The sequence below is a fragment of the Amblyraja radiata genome, chromosome 21, assembly GCF_010909765.2.
Source record: "Amblyraja radiata isolate CabotCenter1 chromosome 21, sAmbRad1.1.pri, whole genome shotgun sequence".
Lineage (NCBI taxonomy): Eukaryota > Metazoa > Chordata > Chondrichthyes > Rajiformes > Rajidae > Amblyraja > Amblyraja radiata.
The window spans coordinates 23,441,369-23,463,792 of record NC_045976.1 but is presented as its reverse complement, the minus strand read 5'-3'; the positions used below and the strand labels follow the sequence as shown (position 1 = coordinate 23,463,792).

At 41.7% G+C, this 22,424-nt stretch overlaps 2 protein-coding genes across 2 annotated transcripts in view; one reads left to right on the top strand and one right to left on the bottom strand.

The window, feature by feature from the left end:
- Nucleotides 1–5,829, bottom strand: part of creld2 (cysteine rich with EGF like domains 2) — a 31,964-nt gene extending 26,135 nt beyond the window's left edge. Inside the window, exons 1-3 of the mRNA XM_033039773.1 lie at nucleotides 4,484–5,829; nucleotides 2,767–2,849; nucleotides 367–477 (exon numbers count right to left, since the gene is read on the bottom strand). Coding sequence (XP_032895664.1) covers nucleotides 367–477; nucleotides 2,767–2,849; nucleotides 4,484–4,603 — 314 coding nt within the window. The 5' untranslated portion in view covers nucleotides 4,604–5,829. The remainder of the gene's footprint in view (nucleotides 1–366; nucleotides 478–2,766; nucleotides 2,850–4,483) is intronic.
- A 9-nt stretch (nucleotides 5,830–5,838) lies between these two features.
- On the top strand, nucleotides 5,839–22,288 carry alg12 (ALG12 alpha-1,6-mannosyltransferase). The gene is made up of 9 exons (XM_033039772.1): nucleotides 5,839–6,315; nucleotides 6,444–6,576; nucleotides 7,848–8,021; nucleotides 9,722–9,916; nucleotides 10,021–10,124; nucleotides 11,403–11,626; nucleotides 14,500–14,669; nucleotides 19,297–19,372; nucleotides 20,869–22,288. The coding sequence occupies exons 1-9, from the start codon at nucleotides 6,160–6,162 to the stop codon at nucleotides 21,107–21,109; spliced, it is 1,473 nt and encodes a 490-aa protein (XP_032895663.1). The 5' UTR covers nucleotides 5,839–6,159; the 3' UTR covers nucleotides 21,110–22,288.
- The last annotated feature ends 136 nt before the right edge of the window (nucleotides 22,289–22,424 follow it).

The following is a 22,424-nucleotide window of genomic DNA, read 5'->3' as shown; positions in this document are numbered from 1 at the left end:
AACAAATGAGAGTAGAATCTGGTATAATACACATAGCAATCCCATTAATTCCCATATTTTGTCCCATGTTTACCAAGAAAAAACAAAATGGAACAAATAAGAAAGTCACTTAGGTACACAAAAATCTAAGGTACACAAAAATGCTGGAGAAATTCAGCGGGTGCAGCAGCATCTATGGAGCGAAGGAAATAGGCAACGTTTCGGGCCGAAACCCTTCCTCAGTTTGAGGAAGGGTTTCGGCCCGAAACGTTGCCTATTTCCTTCGCTCCATAGATGCTGCTGCACCCGCTGAATTTCTCCAGCATTTTTGTGTACCTTAGATTTTCCAGCATCTGCAGTTCCTTCTTGAGCAAGAAAGTCACTTACTTTATGAACCACCAACGTTCAATATGCTCCTCATTGGTTTCCACCATGAGATGACATTCAAAGTCAGAATTCTCACACAGCGATTCCATAATTTCAACGAGACGAGTCTCACTAAATTGAAAAAAAAATCCCATTTTATTCAAACACTCAATTTAAAAAAAAGCTACTTTCACCGAGCATCATTTCAAAATTATTGATCGATACTTACAGTAACTCCATAATAATCTACCCTTTACGTAATCATCCTTTTAAAGGGCAAGCAGCAAGTTTCTTTATTTGCATATCTTTTAATCTACAATAACTCAATTTGCCTCATCTACATACCACAGTGAAATAGGTTCAACTGCCTGACAGACATTGGCCTACGCAAGGACAAATCAGCGTGTAGACAATAACACGCTTTGGAGGGGAAATGTTTTCAGAGTGGACATTTCTGAAGCAATTCAGAGAGCATGTTACCAATGCTTTGCAGTCCAGACAGCCATGGGCTGATAAATTTAACCCTGCATCTATTACACTAATTGTTGTCACTTAGGCCATTAAACATTTTCCTGAACCCATGACTTGTTCTAAAGAAAAGCAATCTTAGCACAATGTGCTGCAGCCCATCTGCTGCCCTTTTACTTCCCCAAGACTTGACACACATCGCTAATTTAATAATGAAGATACACAACGACACACATCGCTAATTTAATAACGAAGAAAAACACAAAATGCTGGCGCAACTCAGTGGGACAGGCAGCATCTCTGGAGAGAAGGAATGAGCAAGGTTTCGGGTCAAGACCCTTCTTCACACTGATTTAATAATGCCTACTCGGATCTGAAGGCTGTTACTGCAAACGGCCTATAATTTGGATTAATTGGTATCTTGTTTGCCGAACATTGGCAAACCAGGCATCATTGGCAAACAAGGCAACATTGGCACCATCCATTCAGCACCTCCATGTTCCAGACTGAATTATATCTGCCTCCCAGGTATATGAAGAGGAACTAGCATCTTCCCTAACCCTAAGTTCAGCTTTTGTCCTACTCATGCAGTTGATCACTGAGGCATCATCTTCTTCTTTCACAACGATAAACCTTGAAAGTGTCTAATCAAATCTGAACTTCTGTAACACGATGCTAGACGGACTGTCATGTTGCTGGAGACATCTTCAGCTTTCACACTCTATAAACTCCATGTGGAACAGCACATTAGTTCTCAAAATGTCTTGCCTTTTTAACTCAGCATTCTGGAAGTCAATCTAATGAACAATCAATGTGCTCTTTCTAGTACAAGTGTATTCTTCATGGTGGGACGGCAGATGGCACAATGGGCTAAGTGTTCGGCTGGCGACCGGAAGGTGACCGGTTCGAATCCCGCTTGGAGTGCATACTGTCGTTGTGTCCTTGGGCAAGACACTTCACCCACCTTTGCCTGTGTGTGAATGTGTGTGAGTGATTGGTGGTGGTCGGAGGGGCCGTAGGCGCAGAATGGCAGCCACGCTTCCGTCAGTCTGCCCCAGGGCAGCTGTGGCTACAGAAGTAGCTTACCACCACCGAGTGTGACTGAGGAGTGAATGAATAATGCGATGTAAAGCGCCTTGAGTATTAGAAAGGCGCTATATAAATCCCATCCATTATTATTATTATTATGGTGTAGGTTAATGAGAAATAGGTTAAGATGTCCACATTTAATTAAGCATTTTTTAATAAAGTCACAAATCAATTCTAGAAGTTACGGTACACAGAGGCTTTCAGGAGCCTTTGATAAGTGAAAAGAAGAGGCACTAACAAGTTAGATTCTTCCATTATTTGTAGAACCTAAATATGCTGTTGAAACAAGAAACTGCAGATACTAGTTTACACAAAAGGACACAAAATGCTGGAGTTACTCAGCAGGTCAGGCAGCATCCCTGGGGAACATGAAAAGGTGACGTTTCAGGTCGGGACCCCTCTTCAGACTGCTAAATATGTTGTTGTAGTGCTTGCTCACATACCATAAATATCTCAGGCAAAACATTATCTTCGATGTATACATGTGGTCTTAAAGAAGGACCTCAGTAACTTTTTGACAAGACACATGACAACATATAGCAAGAAGATGACTTTGTGCATTCTATACATATGATTTCCTAGGCTGTTTTTGATCACATGATTGTGTGAGGGTAACCGCAAGAATAATTTTCCTCCTCTTGGGTTTTCGTTTAGGGTCATTGTGGCATGAAGAAAGGAAGACAGTGGGAGATTTGAAAGGACAGGTGCATGCCGTGTGTAGAAACTGCCTCCTGCTCCAGCATCAGGGACTTGTTGCAGGCTTGTTACAGTAACTGTTCTTTTCCTGTCCATCAACTTTCTGCTCTATAAGCAGTGCACAAGGACATTGACTTGCAAAGGAGTTATTACAAACTACATACATACCTGATTTCATATTTTGACAAATATCTTTCTTCCCAGTCTGTATTTCCACCACCAAAATTCTTTCTTGATGTATTTTCAATACCCTAGTTTTGAAAAGTCATTAAAAAATGGTTAACATTTTTGCCATTGGTATTTAAACCTGCAGCATTGGACAGAACATAGTGGAAGAACTATTGATAAATACTGTATTCCAGTTTACCAAGATTATTTGGATCAAATTTCACATTCAGACAATTTTGAAAGCTAAACGAGTCTCAGGAAATCCAATAACCAGAGTCATACAACACCGAAACAGGCGCATCTGCCTACGCTGCCCCATCTACACCAGTACAGCTTGCTCGTGTTTGGTCCACATCTCTCCGAATTAAATGCATACAAGTCAGTGAAATTCTTTGCTTCCAAGGTATGCAAATAGTCGCCCGTAAAGGGCGCTTAGAAAGTCCCCCCCCCACCCCCCACCCATGCCGGGTCCTCCATCGTCCATTGTTTTTCCCCCTCCCTCACGGCGGTTTCTAAACCTTTCTTATCCTACTCCCCTTCCTCGTGGTCACCCTCTTAGGCACAATCACCTCACTATGTCTTATCCAAGAAGCTCTAATTTTCACAGATGAGAACCTCTGTTCTCCAACTGCAGCTCCAGTTCCCCATTACAGCCTGTTAAGAGCTGCACCTGGACACAATTCCCACAGGTAGCAGTCAGGAACACCAGCAGTTTCCTTGACTTCACACATCCTGAATTAGGAACATTGCACCATTCTACCCAAAGATACTAGACTTGCCATCACTACTGCACTTAATCGAGAAAAAGTCACATGATGAACAACAGACTGTACCTTCCAAACCTACAATTAAAAACATCGATAGATTTTGCATTGGGAAAAGATCCTTAAAAAAATGTAATGCTAAATGCAGGTAGCTGAAATCATGTACATGTGTCAATTTAAAGTGATACTGATTCTTTGACACTTTGCCTCTTCAATAGTTATTATACTGAATTCTACCACTAGACTGAAAAGATGTTTTAAGGCAAATATTAGTTCCAACAAATGTAAATCTGATTCCAGACATACTCAGCATTGAGTATATCCAGCACAAACTATTCTATTTAAGTAAATTAGTTCCAAAGATGAATTTACACATTAACCATACACAAAATGCAACACTAATTAACTTTGTAAAGCAGACACGTATAACGAGTTTTGATGCTCATATAAAATGCAGCAGCACAGTAGGTCAGCTACATAGAGCATACTTTGCTTCGAAAGTACATCACTGATAATCTCAGACCTTTTCTGACATTCATTCAATCTGCTCAGACCTTTTCTGACATTCATCCAATCTTCATTTCAACCTGATATACCCACCTTACTCCTCCACGAAAACAAAATAGCCATCAAACTTCACTGAAGGCTTTAAAAGATCTTGTCTCAACAACATTCTGAAGAGTTCCAGATTCCTATTACTATTTAAGTGATTCTTACATTGCTCCTGCTCATCCTACCACTAATTTCTTTGTCTCCAGCAAAAGTGCCTTCTGCACTGTTCATATGCATAAGCATGTAGTGTGTACATTTTGACACCAGTATGATTTTCCCTTTACTCTGCTTATTTCAACAATAATTTAGAATTGTCACTAATGGAGACATTCTCTTTGCAAGCCCCGATCGCCTACCGACGAACGGTTGGGAAATTTAAAAGAAAATTGACTAGTTCTTACCTTTAAACAGTTGCCAGCTATTTTTCTACAAATGGAACACGACAATTTGTCTTGGCCCGATGAAAAACGACACAACAGCAGCAATCCAACAAATACGACAGGGAAACTTTTGCAATCCATTTTATGTATACAGTAAAAATTTAAATAAAGATTTAGTTGAAAAGACGAAACCGTTAACTATTAAAAAAGGCTTCCCGTTTCAGTGATGCTGTTTAATTATAGTGCAAACTCGGAGAGTACTTTAACATAAAACGCTAGTGCAGTGGCAGAGAGTTTCAAGTACTCTAGTACAATGCAAAGGGGTGGTGCGCTGAGCATGAGCCGGGTAATAGGGCACGCTTTTTGCACTGGCAGTGAGTGCAAGCGACGGCTGCAGATCCCCGGGCATGGGACGAGCGGTGGCTGCAGACCCTGGGCAGAGCTGCAGATCCCCGGGCACAGCACGAGCGGCAGCTGCAGACCCGGGGACGGGACGAGCGGTGGCTGCAACCCCTGGGCAGAGCTGTAGACCCCGGGAACGGGACGAACAGTAGATGTAGATCCCCGGGCACGGCTCCACTGACAGGCGACCGGGACGTGGCTCCAGGTGAGGGCAATCCCAGCTACGTCGCCGGTTGCAGGACAGGTACCACCGGCCCGCCGCAAACTCAATCCCGGATATTCCCCACGCCCCGCCTGCTACTTTCCACACGCATTGGTCCACGTCACTGTCAATCCATGCAGACGCCAACCGGGGCTCGACACGCCGAGAGCGGTCGCTTCTCCACGTGTTGCCGGCAGCCCGGCGAACTCCACTCGATGGATAGATGGATATCACAAATGTGTGAGTGTGTGTTGCATGCGGCCAGAAAATAAATCATAGACACAGCTCGGTGCATTCATGCCAAAACCTAAAAACTACGCATAAATGCAGGCAAATGACAGCTATACAAACATGAATACATCTCTGCATACAATCTAATCACCGTAACGCGTAAATGCATTGACAAACAAAGCTAGATTAATGAAGGGAGATTGATAGGTAAACACAAATCCATGCGTTAATTCACACAATTTGAGCATTAATACAGAAACGAAATCTTCCATTAATGTACACTAAAAATTGTTCATTAATATAAGCAAAAAATCATGCATCCATTCATATGTCTAAACGGGTCAACACAGGCAAATATGAATGCTGGGGACGTAACTATATATTACCAATAAGCAAACAAATCTATACATTGATGTGGATAGAAGTCATTGCATAAATATACAATCTTTTACTGAACAATGGCATGCAATTTATAAGATTAAAATCTCGAGCTCAGTCTGTGTTGCATTTCCTCGGCAGTGACATCCTGTGTAGTGTCCTTTGAACTGGATGTTGTTGGCCGTCATGGAGGCAGCCTGAATTGGCTGCTGGCATGTGGTGTATGTTCCAATACTCACACTTTGTATTGTGTTGTACTCTGATTGAACTCATCTCTGCCACTAGAATTGTGGGATTGCAGGACCGCGAGTGGCTTTGCAATAAGCACGTTGAGTAAACGTTGTGAAAATGTGTTGAATATTGGAGGGATGCAGTCAGCGATTTCAAGGCTGCAACTCCTTGGTTTCAAGTGTGGCTGTGCTGCATGAAGTCTGCAGCGGGCTTATTCGTCTCTTGAGTCTTGCCTCGCAACTGGAAACCAACCATGGCTGAGATGAGTCGATCAATGCAAAGAGAACTGCTGTTGCTGACACTCGTGGCTTGTGTCCACTTGTTGGTCTGTCCTTTTACTAAAGTGGAAGAAAGCTTCAACCTGCAAGCGACGCACGACATACTATACCACCGCTTGCACCTGGATAAGGTATTAGATTTCGTAAACTACAATTGTAGGCAACCTTTCTCGTTGCAGTACAATACTTCATGTAGTTCATTTTGATTTGGCTTTGGTGGTTGATATGTGACTCTTGCATTTTCCTCCTTGCATTGCAGTATGATCACCACGAGTTCCCCGGGGTTGTGCCAAGGACCTTCGTGGGACCGCTTATTATTTCATTGCTCTCTGCACCAGCAGCTTTTTTCCTCTCAGCTCTTGACGTGTCCAAGTTTTACTCGCAGCTTCTAGGTATGATTGGTTTATTTAATTTAAATTGTACCGCAGTTTCGAAACTGAGAAGAAGCCAAGGAGTAGAGGATTCGTGGCCTTTATTTGCATAAAGCATGATAAATATATATATATTGTTTTAAAAGGTGCCACAGGAAAAGTAATAGTCCTACATTACTGCAGCTGAGAAAATGCTTTGTTTTGCAACTGGTGTAAATTGCAATATCTCTGCTATTATTGGAGGATGTCTCACTCCTGTATGATTGACACACCTGGGAATGGCGTTACGCTGATTTTATTGCCTCCATCCCAAATAAAAACCACTTACAATACATAACCCAGTTTATTATTAAACTTTCTGAATCATTGAAGTAATTACACTTCTTGTCCATAAATTCGTTCATCATATTTTTAAATGAAATTGTCCTCTTATTGTGTATATTGACATAAACGATAATAGATCCTTGAAGGTAAATAGGTCCCTAGATCCTTGAAGTTAGATGGAATTGCGTTGAAAGAATATGGCATGCATATTCATGCAGAATTCATGGGGACTACGGGTAGGGGACAGGTGCGTTGGGGGAGCAGACCCTAACGGGTCTGCACTTGGTCTAGTAAAATATAAAAGACGGGGCATTATTTTCGAATTTTGTAAAAAAAAGTTTGTTAGACTGCACTTGGAGCATTGTGTATGGTTCTGGTCATCAGTTTTGAAAGGATGTGATTTTGCTGGAGACGGTGCAGAGGAGATTCACAGAATGTTGCCTGATTGAAGAACTTTAATTATGGGGAGAGATTGGGTGGGGTGGGCGTGTGCTTTCCCTGGAGGGAAGGAAGCTGTGAGGTGACCTAATGGAGGCATATAAAATTATGAGAGGGATAGATAGAATTGATAGTCTGACTCTTTTCTCCAGGGTACAGGTATGAAAAAACAAGAGTGGTTTAGGGTGAGAAGTAGGGGTTTTAAAGAGGATTTGAGTGGAACATTCATAACAGAGTGACTGATATGTGGAACTCACTGGCAGAAGAGGTGTAGAATCAAACAAAACACAATGTTTAAGAAAAATTGAGACTGACACTCAAATAGGTAAAGCTTAGAAGGACAGGAACAATGCTGTAAAATGAATCATATAGCGGGGCAGAATGGTCAGCAGGGCCTGTTTATGTGCAATATGACTTATTTTCTATGACTTAAGTACTTTTATTTTAATTTTGTAATGTTTTAAAATCGGCAACAGAATAACATTGTTTAAAGTATATTTAATTATGATCACTTTCTTTTGTGTTTTAAGTCCGAGGATGCCTAGGTCTCTGTGTGATTTATGCATTCTGGAAGTTTCAGAAAGAAGTTCGGAAACAATTTGGCACAACGGTAGCTGTTTTTTACTGTTGGATTTCAGCAACTCAGTTTCATCTTCTCTTTTACTGCACGAGAACACTCCCAAATATATTTGCGTTGCCCATTGGTGAGTAGTACAATTTTGTAATTTATTCTTTGTTTATTTTGAGGGAGGTGGACCTTATTGTGAATGCTGCCATCACTCCCTAACTCCCAGAGCAGAGGGAGAAGAGGAGGGAAGAGACTGCAGCCCTAAGATTTTTGCCTCCACCACAGTGAGGTGCTTGGAGGACTCACTGTGGTGGTGTTAATTTGTGTTTATTATTGTTATTATTGTATGATTGTATGTATGACTGCAGGCACGAAATTTCGTTCAGACCGTAAGGTCTGAATGACAATAAAGGCATTCAATTCAATTCAATTCATTATTGCACCACTCTCATTTACAATTATATTTTGTATTCAGAGGTTAGTAAAATCCAGAAAATTTAATGATTTTCTGAAAGTCAGTGACTACAATTCCATTTATCGGTTAGCCATAAGTGTTTTTATAATTTTGTTTATACGCAATAACCATTGTGACAGAAATACCATTATTAATAGTAATTTCATTACTAAGGAAAGACAGGAAAATGGAATGTATGAAAAATTAGTGTATTTTAATCTTGTGGCTTGTCTTATTGGAACTTTAGCAGAAACAGTATTTCATGTGGCTCTGAAGGTTCAGAATAAATAAAGTACACTCTGTCATTAGTCTATTTGTAAAATTAGCCATGTTATAGCCAGAAGTGAGTCGATTCGCATACTAATTTCACATAGCTTTCAGCCAAAAGGCAAACATTACTTTATAAAATCAGTCAGCTGTGTATTTCAACCCACATGCTATCTTGTTCACATAATATGTACTGAGTACCCTTCACCACTTCCCAAAGCACACTGACTATTCAACTACATTTTGGAGGTGCAGTACCTATTTGGAGGGTTTATTGTCATGTGTCCCAGATAGGACAATGAAATTCTTGCTTGCTGCAGCACAACAGAATATTGTAAGCAAAAATACAGAACAGTTCAGTTCAATATACACGTAAATAAGCAGATAAAAAGCAATAGGCCGTTACAGTTCAGTCTGCTTGTTGGTGAGTTTAATAGCCTGATGGCTGTGGGGAAGAATTAAAAGAATTAGAGCCTATTTTTAGTGAAATGTGTAAGAAGGAACAGCAGCTACTTTAAACTGAGGTTAGACACAAAATCTGCAGTACCTCAGTGGGACAGGCAGCATCTCTGGAGAGAAGGAATGGGTGACGCTTCTGGTCTGAAGAAGGGTCTCGACCCGAAACTTGACCCATTCCTCCTCTCCAAAGATGCTGCCTGTTCCGCTGAGTTACTCCAGCTTTTTGTGTCTACAATTTTTAGTGAGATTGGTTTGCGAATTAATAGTCACACAAAAAAAACCAGGAGACCTAATTTAACTAGGATATTGTGTTTTCTATGTCTCGAAGATAGTGGTTATTAGTCCTGGACTAATATTTCAACTGAATGTTGGAAGCTCTGATGATGCAATACTCAATACTACTCGGGTGTCACCTTGATTTATGCACACAGGTGCAATCACAGTGCATGAACTCACAACCTTTTGAGTTAGAGACAAGTTGAGCCAATTTGAGAATATATAGTGCATGAAATATTGAAACTGTGATGAACTAATTAAAATTTGAACTAATGATACACAAGGCATTTATTTCCAGTGGCAAAAATCTTGAAAGTTTTAAATTAGCACTGTGAGGAGGTGGTTCATTTGTAAACTGCACATTTCATCTTTCCCTACAGTTCTCTTGGCATTTACAGCCTGGATGCAGCAGAAATTTGGCACATTTATCTGGCTGTCTGCTCTATCTATCATCATATTCCGATCTGAACTTTCCATATTTCTCGGTCTCATGCTGCTGTCATCAGTAGTCAGCCGTCGAATTTCAATTTCCAGAAGTCTTTGCCATGCAGTGTCAGCTGGATTGGTATGGTTGGGTAAGTAACATGTAGTTTCTTTGGAGAAAGGAACTTAAATTTAAACACACGTTCATTCAGCAAAATCAACACATTCAATAACATTCCTGTGAATTTCGTTTCAGCTCTAACCATGTCTGTGGATTCTATATTTTGGGGACGACTCATTTGGCCTGAGGGAGAAGTACTTTGGTACAATATAGCTTTAAATAAGAGTTCGGAATGGGGACTATCCTTTGCACAGCCTTGGGTTACTTTAGGAAAACATAAAGCAGATTCAGAGAAAATGTGATTGATTCTGCAAGAATATATTATTTGAAAAATATATTCCAATTACATATTGGACAAAATCTAATATATACTTTATTGTTGTGCAGTCATTGGTTATTGTTAATAATCAGCAATGGCTTAACTGTTCATCCATCAATGATTCATTATAAATTGACAGGAAGATTATCAGCAAAAAGCAACAACAGTTGGCGGGAAAAAGAATCCATGTGAATTAGAATTATTTTTAAGAGTAAAATATCGGAAATTCTACTGAAAGGTAAACCACAAGAGCTAGGATGACACTAGATCAACCATTCAATTAGATTTAAGATGAATTAGATGTTGGATTGATTAGTTAGTTTTTTTATAATTACTCTTTGACAATCATTATATCTAAATTGCATTCAATTCATTAAGTTCTTCCCAAATTATTTTGAGGATGATCAGTAAATGTTGAACTATGTGGGAAAATTCATTGAGAGTAAATGTTCTAACGTACACATATGCCATGGGTTTCATGTTGGGAGCTTATTTTAGGATGTTTGGTGTAAGTAATCCATGATTTAACATACAGTAAAATTAGCAGGCAGAAAATCACAATCTGTAAATGCAGGATTCCTGAAGTATTTTTCTAGTAAGTGAGACTGTGTAATGGTAGCTATTCTTTTGAAAACTTTGTTATTTCACCTGATTTGTGGAGGATAGATTCATTCAGTGGCCAATGGATTGTAGGTAAATTCAGATTCCTCTCCCCAGAAAACATTTACATTAGTGGCACAAGTAAAACCAGTTGATGCTATGAGTTTAAGACAGGCATTTTACTGAGTGTGGATTGAAATCCAGCCCTGTCACAAATGAAATTGATAAAATCTGGCTATGAGAATTGATAATTGGCATGAATGCACATGGCACCAAATAATTTGTCACTCACTTCATTCCAACTTTAAGGAGCCATAGCTACATCTAGTTTGAGTAAAGTTTCAAGCTGTCAATTGTGGAGTAACGGGGCTGAATCTAAGATTGTTAGAAATTGTGTTTTGAAGGATGTTTTAAAAGTGACCCTTATTAATTTTAAAGATAGGACAGTTGTTTGTATCCTTAGCTAATTTGAGTAAATTTTCAAGAAATTACAGGGCAAAATTGCACAGTTGCAGCTACTTGCAAATTCCTTATATGTATATTTTTGTGAGTTTGATGATTTGAATTTGCATGTTTCCTTAACTGAGAATCTATTCAGACATCACCCTTTTTATGGTACTTTTACTCGGCACTACCTCGGGCTCTTGGTTGTACCGTTGTTTTTCTGCCTCTTGGAGCACAGGACAGGAGGAGCTGGAGGATGCTCTTCCCCTCAATTGGTTTCATCTTTTTATATTCATTTCTACCTCACAAAGAATTGCGCTTTATAATCTACACATTTCCCATCTTGAACGTTGTTGCAGCAATGGGATGTTCATACCTGTAAGTATTCAAGGACAATGTCCTGCTAAAAATTCAAGTTTTAATTGAATGTACTTACAAAGAAAATGTTATACAGGTGATTTTGGATCTTAATTGTATAAATAAATTAGTCTTGTGTCACACAATATATGCTTAATAAGATTGTTAAACTATAGTATAATTATCCCACTGCACAAACTAAAAAGGAATCTTAATTTGTTATTATTGAATCTTCAATAGTAATTACCCTCCAAATGTATTTTTAGAACCAGTGGAGCACAAATGTGAGCATTTAATACAATCTGGAGAGAAATATGAGTAACAAAGAATTAAATGACACAAGGACTCAATTTGGAATGATGAAATGGTGTATTTACACTCTTGACTGCATAGTCATTTGTATTTCATTGCACTATTTGTTTCAAGTTATCAGAGTGCTCTTACATTTCAGTTTGCAAAAAAGGATAAAGTCTTTACAACTGCCATTTAAAAAAGATGTTTTCAAGGGTAACATCTATAGTGCCCTCCATAACGATTGGGACAAAGACCCATCATTTATTTATTTGCCTCTGTACTCCACAATTTGAGATTTGTAATAGAAAAAAATCATGTAGTTAAAGTGCACATTGTCAGATTTTATTAAAGGCCATTTTTATACATTTTGGTTTTGCCATGTAGAAATCACAGCCATGTTTATACATAGTCCCCACATTCCAGGGCACTATAATGTTGGGACACATGGCTTCACAGGTCTTTGTAATTGTTCAGGTGTGTTTAATTGTCTCCTTAATGCAGGTATAAGAGAGCTCTCAGCATCTAGTCTTTCCTCCAGTTTTTCCATCACCTTTGGAAACTTTTATTGCTGTTTATCAACATGAGAACCAAAGTTGTGCCACTGTAAGTCAAATTAGCCATTGTGATACCGAGAAACAAGAATAAAACTGTTAAGAGACATCATCCAAACCTTAGGCTTACCAAAACCAGCTGTTTGGAACATCATTAAGAAGAAAGAGAGCACTGGTGAGCTTACTAATCGCAAAGGAACTGGCAGGCCAAGGAAGACCTACACAGCTGATGACAGAAGAATTCTCTCTATAATAAAGAAAAATCCCCAAACACCTGTCTGACATCAGAAACACTCTTCATGAGTCAGGTGAGGATTTGTCAATAATAATAATAAACTTTATTACGGACTCAAGGTCCAGACAAGGGGCAACATTACATTAAAAAAATGCATTGCATATCAAATATAAATATAAAATCATGGTATATCACATAAAAACATCATAATTTATATTTAACAAAAACCCACAATACTTAAGTTAAAAATCCAGATTAAAAGATGATCAATGTCCTACAATGAGACAACGATACCAGTGTCTCCACAACTGGGATTCGTAGCGTGTAGTGCTAACCCTTATGTTTGTCAAGGCCACAATAAGCACATTTTTAGAGTAATTTATCCTGCACATGAATTTATACATGTGGTGTCTTAGGATAGCTTCTAAAGTACTGATTCCTGCAGCCACAAACATATTACTGGCACTACACCATCTAGGTTGCCTTAGCAGTGTTCTCATGGCATCGTTATATGCCACCTTTAGTCTCTGCATACTTGTCTTTAAATAGTTCGACCACAGGTGCGCAGTGTAGAGGGGTGTGCAGTATGCTCTAAATAGCGACATCTTCACCACATCTGCACATGCACCAAATTTACACGAGGATATTTGCCTGTACATACAGCATGCGTCGTTGCCTATAAATATCCTCATCATCTTTCATTTGTTCTGTAATAATATGCCCTAGATATTTTATCTTATTACAGACACTAAGATTGTTGTCAGACAATTTAAAAACAGGATATTTTAGGCATTTATCCTCTTTGGTTCTACAGACCATAACAGCACTCTTACTAGCATTATATTTAATGTCATGTTCCACACCATACACGGAACATATAGTAAGGAGCTGCTGGAGACCAGCGCTAGATGGACTAAAGACCACAAGATCATCTGCATACATAATATGGTTCAATGACCACTGTCCGCAGAAGACTTCATGAACAGAAATACAGAGGCTACACTGCAAGATGCAAACTACTGGTTGGCTGCAAAAATAGGCTAATGAATTCTGAAGTCTATAGACACATCCTCTGTGCTCAAGTTCAAACAAATGCCTCAAAACTCATTGGCCGGCAGTTCATTCTACAGCAAGACAATGATCCCAAACATGCTGCTAAAGCAACAAAGGAGTTTTTCAAAGTTAAAAAGGTAAATTCTTGAGTCGCCAAGTCAATCACCCAATCTGAACCCAATTGAGCATGGCTTTTATATGCTGAACAGAAAACTGAAGGGGACTAGCCCCCAAAACAAACATAAGCTAAAGATGGCTGCAATACAGGCCTGGCAGAGCATCACCAAAGAAGACACCCAACAACTGGTGATGTCCATGAATCGCAGATTTCAAGCAGTCATTGCATGCAAAGGATATGCAACAAAATATTAAACATGACTACTTTCATTGCTGTGTCCCAAACATTTTGGTGCCCTGAAATGGGGGGGACTATGTATAAACACTGCTGTAATTTCTACACTGTGAAACCAAAATCTATACAAATTGACTTTATTAAAATCTGACAATGTGCACTTTAAATACATGCGATTTTTTCTATTACAAATCTTAAATTTTTCAAGGTTTGGGTCAGTGTCTCTATGAATGTAGAACAAGGCAGGTAGAGGAGTTTAAGGTCCAAATGACCCAACCAAAGTGTGGGACTGGCTGCAGGACTGAATAGCCTCCTGTACCCTGTTCCTAAATGTGAGTCTCAGTGTAAACCAGCATCTGCAGTTCCTTCCTACACATTACTAATTACTATTGTTTATTTTGTTGCACAGAACGATCAAGTACCACAAATCCTTCTTTTATAAATTAGGATTCTTTGCAGTGATTGCACATCTGGTAATAAATACCTGCTACACAGGATTGTTACTATATGTATCTCACCACAACTATCCAGGTGGAGTCGCTATGCAAAAACTACATGAGGTTGTGCCTCCAACAGCAGGTCTGTGACACTTGATAGTTCCATTTCATTTTAAAATCCAAGGGCGATGACTTCAAATTTGAATCAGTTGTCCTTATGCAATTAGTGGTGCCTTTTCAAGGATGCCTGATGTTGATGGCCTTTGTATAAGGTATTGGACTGATTACAGTTTAATTGGAATTATAAATTGAACAAAAGGGAATGCTGAATTCATTAGTAGTAACTGAATCATATAATTTATAGTTCAGGCTGCACTCAGGATATTACGGGCTGATACTGGTATTGGTATAATAAGTCTTCTTGCGTATGGCGTGCACAGCCTAAAGTTGTAAGACAACTTGTTCTGTTTGATCTTCTGTTTGTGTACGCCAGGTTAATTGCATTTGTCGAAAAGGGTAGACCACGTGTGAAGGCTGCAATCTCCCACCCCAGTATGATGAGTAAATTGCCAAGTAGCTGTCTTTAGGACCAAACTAGACCAAGTGCAGACCCGTTGAGTCTGTTCCCCCAACGTGCGGTTGTGGGGGGGGAGGCGGCATGCAGTGTCACACACACTAACTATCCCCCCCACCCCTCGCACTCACGCTAATTACCCCCCTTGATATTATATTAATATATTAATTTGCTCCTTTTACCTCATAACCACCCTATCTACTGACGCATAGCCCCCAACTTGCAATCACATCTAGAGAGGGGGGGGGGGGGGGTAGAGAGTTAGGGCAGAGAGAAAAGGGGCAGAGACAGAGACACAGAGAGAGGGGCGAGAGGGAGAGGGGGGAGGTGGAGAGGAGAAGAGGGAGGGTGGGTGAGGGGGGAAAGCGAAGGGCGGGGGGGGATGGAGCACGGAGAGAGGAGGAGAGGGCCGGGGAGAGGAGGATGAGGGCGAGGGAAGGGGAGGGGGTGAGAGGGGGGGGGAGAGGTGGGAGAGGGGGGGGGATGGGGGAGAGGTGGGGGGGGAGAGGGGAGCGGGTGACGGGAGAGGGGAGGTGGGGGGAGAGGGGGAGAGTGGGGGGGACAGAGGTGATGAGGGGGGGGGAAGAGGTGAGAGGGGGGGGGGAAGAGGTGAGAGGGGGGGGGAAGAGGTGAGAGGGGGGGGGAACAGAGGTGAGAGGGGGGGGAAGAGGTGAGAGGGGGGGGAAAGAGGTGAGAGTGGGGGGGGAGAGGGGCAGGGGGGTGGGAGAGGGGGAAGGGTGGGGGGGGAGAGGAGGAGGGGGGGGGTAGAGGTGAGGGGGGGGAAAGGTGAAGGGGGGAGGAAAGGTGAGGGGGGAGAGAGGTGGAGGGGGGGAAGAGGAGGTGGATGGGGGGAGGAGAGGGGCGCGGGGGAGGGGGGGGGGGGAGAGAGGGGAGAGGGGGAGAGGAGGAGAGGGGGAAGAGAGGAGAGGGGGGAGAGAGGAGAGGGGAGAGAGGAGAGGGGGGAGAGAGGAGAGGGGGGAGAGAGGAGAGGGGGGGGAGAGGAGAGGGGGGGGAGAGGAGAGGGGGGGAGAGGAGAGGGGGGGAAGAGGAGAGGGGGGGAAGAGGACGAGGGGGGGAAGAGGAGAGGGGGGGAAGAGGAGAGGGGGGGAAGAGGAGAGGGGGGAAGAGGATGAGGGGGGGATAGAGGAGAGGAGGGGGGGGATAGAGGAGAGGAGGGGGGGGAGAGGAGAGGAGGGGGGGGAGAGGAGAGGAGGGGGGGGAGAGGAGAGGAGGGGGGGGAGAGGAGAGGAGGGGGGGGGAGAGGAGAGGGGGGAAGAGGAGAGGGGGGGGAAGAGGAGAGAGGAGAGGGGGGGTGGAAGAGGAGAGAGGAGAGGGGGAAGAGGAGAGAGGAGGGGGGGGGAAGAGGAGAGAGGAGAGGGGGGGAAGAGGAGAGAGGAGAGGGGGGGGAAGAGGAGAGAGGAGAGGGGGGTGGAAGAGGAGAGAGGAGAGGGGGAAGAGGAGAGAGGAGGGGGGGGGAAGAGGAGAGGAGAGGGGGGGAAGAGGAGAGAGGAGAGGGGGGGAAGAGGAGAGGGGGGGAAGAGGAGAGAGGAGAGGGGGGGAAGAGGAGAGAGGAGAGGGGGGGGAGAGGAGAGAGGAGAGGGGGGGGAGAGGAGAGGGGGGGAAGAGGAGAGAGGAGAGGGGGGAAGAGGAGAGAGGAGAGGGGGGTGGAAGAGGAGAGGGGGGAGTGAGGGGTGTGCTGAGAGAGGGGTGAGGTGAGGGGGAGGGGGTGGAGGGAAGGGGGTAGGGGTGTGTGGAGGGAAGGGGGGTTTAGGGGAGGGATGGTGGGGGAGGGGAGAGGAGAGGGGGGAGAGGAGAGGGGGGAGAGGAGCGGAGGGGAGAGGGGAGGGGAGGAGAGGAGAGGGGAGGAGATGTGAGGAGAGGGGATGAGAGACGAGGGGGAGGAGAGGAGAGGGGGGAGAGGAGAGGGAGGGAGAGGAGAGGGGGGAGGGAGAGGAGAGGGGGGAGGGAGAGGAGATGGGAGAGAGAGGAGGGGGGGGGGGGACAGGAGGGGGGGGAGAGGAGAGGGGGGGAGAGAGGAGAGGGGGGGGGGGAGAGGAGAGGGGGGGGGGGGGAGAGGAGAGGGGGGGGGGGGGGGAGAGGAAGGAGGGGAGAGAGAGAGTGCCTTTTTATTTCAACCCAAACCCCCCAAACAACCATTTGCAGGCAGTGCTTTTTTACTTTAACCATATTTTCATTTTCAAACCACATTAAGGGCACTTACTCACAGTAGTGTGGACATGTGTTCAGTGTTATTCACAGCTCAGAGAAACGTGACACTCTGCCTTCCTCCATCTTGAAGAGACTGAATGAGGCACACCACTTCCTGGTTTTATAGTCCCTCCCCCCTGGCGCCAGCGGGGGCAGCGGAGAGAATGGGGAATTTTGTAAAATCATTAATATCTCTGTCATTTTTCATCGACTGCAAAAATCCTCGGCACACATGCGGCGGAGGGGGGCTCTGAGCGAGGTGGCTAAAAATGACGGCCGTAGGTGGCGGCGTTCTCTCGGAAATCGCAGCACAGATCGCCAAAACCGGTCAAGAACAGACTTTTAGTAATATAGATATCTAGCAATGGTCCAGTTTATCAATTAAAATATATATTTTAAAAAGCAATGTCCCTCTTTCATGACACCATCAACACTGGTTTACATTATTTTTCTGTAGGATGTTGTGATTTATAATACTGTTGTGTTCACTTAATCAAGAATCGTAAACCCGCAAGGATGTGGAATCTCTTTTAAAATTAATCTTATTTCACAGCACTTATCAATTCACACATTTATATTGGTTATATTAAAACAGGGCTTGAACAACATTGAGGGCATGATCATGTCTCTACTTCCTGAGCATTGTTTTGTAGCAAATAAAATGCTAGAATTGTATCGTTCATGTTTGTCCTTCAAAATAGGGATGGCTGGAACTCGGTTAGTAGAATATTTTAGCATTAATGTACAAAAGAATTGATAGCTATAGCACATGCATTAGAAATACTGTTTTAAATTAATACTGGGAGAAAAAATACAGGAAGGGGAAAGACAAGTTTTTACTAAGCATTTTAGTAGTTGTGGGTTAATACTATGTTATTGAAATGTTCTGGTTTGTTTCACATTGGAGTGTAGTGAAAAACAAACATTAGCTTACACAGGGAATTATAAAAACTGCGCAGCGCATTACAAACGCTAACCTGCCCTCCTTGGATGACATATACAAGGCCCGATGCTTGCGCAGGGCCATAAATATCAAGAAGGACACATCCCACCCTGCCAACCACCTTTTTACTCTGCTACCCTCTGGGAGGCGATTCAGGCCTCTGCAGGCTCGTAGACTAAAAAATAGTTTCTACCCATGTGCGATAAAAGAGCTTAACTCCAATAGTGAACACTGGGAAGCAAGAAGTAACTTCGAGGAATACCGCTAAATTCTTTTAAACTCTTTTAAAAATGTATTATTATTTTACTATTAACTGTACATATGTGTATTGGTTGTCGTGTTGTATTTCTTTTAACGGAGGAGAAGCAAATGGAATTTCGTTGCTCAGTTTTGTGCAATGACAATAAACATATTCAATTCAATTCAATTCAAAAAAGCTTTCATGTCCTTAAACTGATGCCAGTGTTAAAGGTTATCATGTATTGTGAGAGAATTATCACAAAACAAACATTCAGCATTACCTTTTCATAAATAAATTATGTGTTTGCTTGTCACCAAGAATTAGATCATAGTAGTCAGTAAAATAAGTGTTGAATTACATTTCAGTTCTCTTTTAAGTTTTAAATAACAGAACAAACAAGTGACTTATCACTTCAATTATATCAAGCAGGAGACAGAATATATAATCAATTAAGATATAATCAAAATGCAATAAATTACTGTTATTGTAAAGCTCATCAGCTATGATAGATGAAAAACACATCTGTGTGAAAAAGTTGCCCATCAGGTTCCTATTAAATATTTCCCCTCAGCTTAAACCTCATTGACCATCTCATTAACTTTTCCTTTTTAAAAAAAATTTTTTTGTTGATTATTGTTTGATTTCTTAAACTTTTTTCTTCCTCCTAAACATTCTGATTCCATCAAATGGCTATTTATCAAAAGCAGAATGTTATGTAATGATTGCTGAAATTATTTTCAAGTAGCCATTTTATAAAAGACAAATTTTCCAAGCATTGTTCTAACTAATGTCTGTCCCTCTAGCTGTTTCAGTGCACATTGATGTGGCTTCTGCTCAGACTGGTGTTTCCCGATTTCTTGAACTCAATCAAAATTGGAGGTGCGTTATTTCCACGTGAATGCTTGGAACACTTTTAATATATGTATGCTTTCATTTAAAGATCTAATTCGACTTATTATCCAACAAATGCCCAGTTTCTGCCCACATTAGAATGGGTTAAAAAAAAGCTCTCTGGGAGAGCTCTCTCTCCCACTTTTTAAGTAAGGCGGGAGAGAGAAAACAGGGAATTATAGACCAGTTAGCCTGACATGCTAGAGGCAGGAAATATGTTCCCGATGTTGGAGTCCAGATCCAGGGGCCACAGTTTAAGAATAAGAGTAAGCCATTTAGAACAGAGACTAGGAAACACTTTTTCTCACAGAGAGTTGTGAGTCTGGGGAATTCTCTGCCTCAGAGAAGTGGAGGCAGGTTCTCTGGATGCTTTCAAGAGAGAGCTAGATAGGGCTCTTAAAAATAGCGGTCAGGGGATATGGGGAGAAGGCAGGAATGGGGTACTGATTGGGGATGATCAGCCATGATCACATTGAATGGCAGTGCTGGCTCGAAGGGCCAAATGGCCTACTCCTGCACCTATTGTTTATTGCTATTGGGGTTGTAGACTACTCGGGTGCTATATAGTGTTCTTCTAGTGTGCCTAGAATTGCTAAATCTTATTTTGTGATGCTACACATCAAATTTTACATTGTTCTTTTCAGTAGGAAATGATGTACAAATCCTACATGACAGTGAATAAATCTCCTTAATTGAGTGTGAAGTCAAAGGAGAATACTTAAGAACATGGAAACAGAGGATGGCTGGAGGCCATTGGTACAGTACAGGAGTGTAGGGAAGAGAGAATGGATGATGTATTAAATCATTCACGTTGCTGGTAGATGTTCTCATTTGACACTGGTCTTTTTTAAGACCACATAATCAAAGATGAGAATCGCTGGGACAAAATGGTCCAGGTTCCCTTACAATGCTCTAACATTACACAGGGAATGTGCACTGCTAGGGTTACTCACACCCGGAAATGTCTGGCCAAATTTCTGGAAATGGGCAAAATCACTCAAAGTTGATCATTATCTCAATTCATTCTGGGGAAGTAAAAGCTGATTTTTCAGGAATGATCCTGTGAATTAAAACCCATACATATGCACTGGCACGTTTACAGTAGCTAAATGGCTTCTGCTTGTGATTTAAGATTCCTTGAGTCTATTTTCAGTTAAACAGCCTGTAATCAGGTGGTTGGAGACTAGGTGCCTGGTGGGTATTATTTTATATTTTTAAGTCTGGCTGCCCAGTGCATATTGAAAAGTAGGATAGTTTAAAATCACAATCATGCACTGATTACTTTGGTGCAAGTAATTTTTACTTCGTGCAAAATTTTTACTTCAAGGATTCTATAGTCTATAAACGGGACATAAATGGCTTTGCTGGCATTAACTGAAAAAGTTCATGATGAGAAATGCTTGTGTTGTAGGGAATTTCAAGAACTGATCAAATAAATCTATTAATATTCTTCCGTTATAATTCTCATTTTAATTTTTCAATAGATATGACAAGAGAGAAGATTTTAAACCAGGAGAAGATGGCATCTTTGAATATACACACAAACTGATGGAAATGGATCCAAATTATGTATCACAGCACCAAAAAACTCATAGAATAATGTTTAATATTTCTGGGTTTAGTGGAATTGGATTTAATTTCTCTAAAATACCTCCACTTTACATTAAAATCGAAACAAAATTAGTGGCATTAGAAAAAATAGACACATTGACGAGAAAAAGATAGAAAATATAAGCAACTCTTCAGTTTTAACTCTACTTGTTCCACTTGGTGTTTCTACACTTCTACATTTCTGGAACAAAACACAAAATGCTGGAGGAACTCAGCAGATTGGGCAGCATCTGGGATGGAAATGCACAGATGATCCTTCAAACTGATAAGTTAAAAGGAAAATAGGTGACTGGGATGGGAGGCGAGTGTTGGAGGAGGGGAAGGGAGCATGGTCCATGGGGGCAGGAGTTAGCAACCTGATGATCCAGCAGTATTTGGCAAAGTGGTCGCTTAGTCTATGCTTGGTCTCGCCAATGAAAAGGAAGCCACATCAGGAGCCCCAAACGTAGGTTTGAAGAGGTGCATGTGAAACTTTGTCTCACCTGGAAGGGTGCTGGGGACACATGCAAACTTGAACAGCAGCTCCTGTTCCCTTTGGATAGATTATACCCAATGGCATGAGCATTGCATTCACCAATTGCAAGTAATATCCTCCCCATTCTCTTTCCCACACCCACCTTCACACATTTCCAATCCCATATTTCCACTTTTATCTCCCCATCCACTTCCACCTCTTATCCCTTCCTTTAGCTTTAGATTTAACACCTCTCATCTGACACCAATGTTTCCTTGTCACTTCTAACCTTTGTAATTTACTCAATTTGTCTGCCAACTCCCCCACCTATCACCTGCCAGTCTTTGCCCCCCCCCCACTCCATTAATCTAAAGAAAAATCCCAACCCGAAACATAGCATCTGTGGAGGGAATGGAAATGCTATCTCGTCCGCTGAGATGCTCCAGCACCTCATGTTTTGCTCAAATTTCCAGCATCTTCAGTTCCCTATGCTTCCAAATTCTTCCCGATTTCAAACTTGGATCATGTGAAATTGTGATAAGAAGTTTATATGGGTGAGTGCCATAAATTTCCAACCATCTAAGCGAATGAAAGAAAACTGCATGATTTAAGGAAATGGAATCGCAATTACTGTACATCTTTAAAAAGTGCAGAATTACTGCACAGCAGTACTTACTAACAATTATGCATTCCTGTTGATTTGATTGTAATGCCAATAAGATGGTTTTTGTAGCTATTTAATCATGTTTTATGATTTCATGGACTGAAAACAAGCTGTGAATCAAACTTAGTACCAGTGAATGAAATTGAAACCATTAAATCATGTCCGTTGTCCTTTGTTATAAGAACTCTTAATGGAACACAAATTATATTGATTCTGGTATACTAATTACGCTAGTCCTATTTTAGGCTTAAACTAGACTGAATGTAGCATGGCCATGAGGTGCAAAGCATGCATTTTTATTTGAGGTATAT

What these genes read in the sequence shown, in the direction of transcription:
- alg12 (XM_033039772.1), top strand. Translation starts at nt 6,160, where the DNA reads ATGGCTGAGATGAGTCGATCAATGCAAAGAGAACTGCTGTTGCTGACA. An exon ending in AGCTGGATTGGTATGGTTGG is followed by an intron (nt 9,917 to 10,020) that starts GTAAGTAACATG and finishes ATTTCGTTTCAG; the next exon opens with CTCTAACCATGTCTGTGGAT. An exon ending in GAACTCAATCAAAATTGGAG is followed by an intron (nt 19,373 to 20,868) that starts GTGCGTTATTTC and finishes ATTTTTCAATAG; the next exon opens with ATATGACAAGAGAGAAGATT.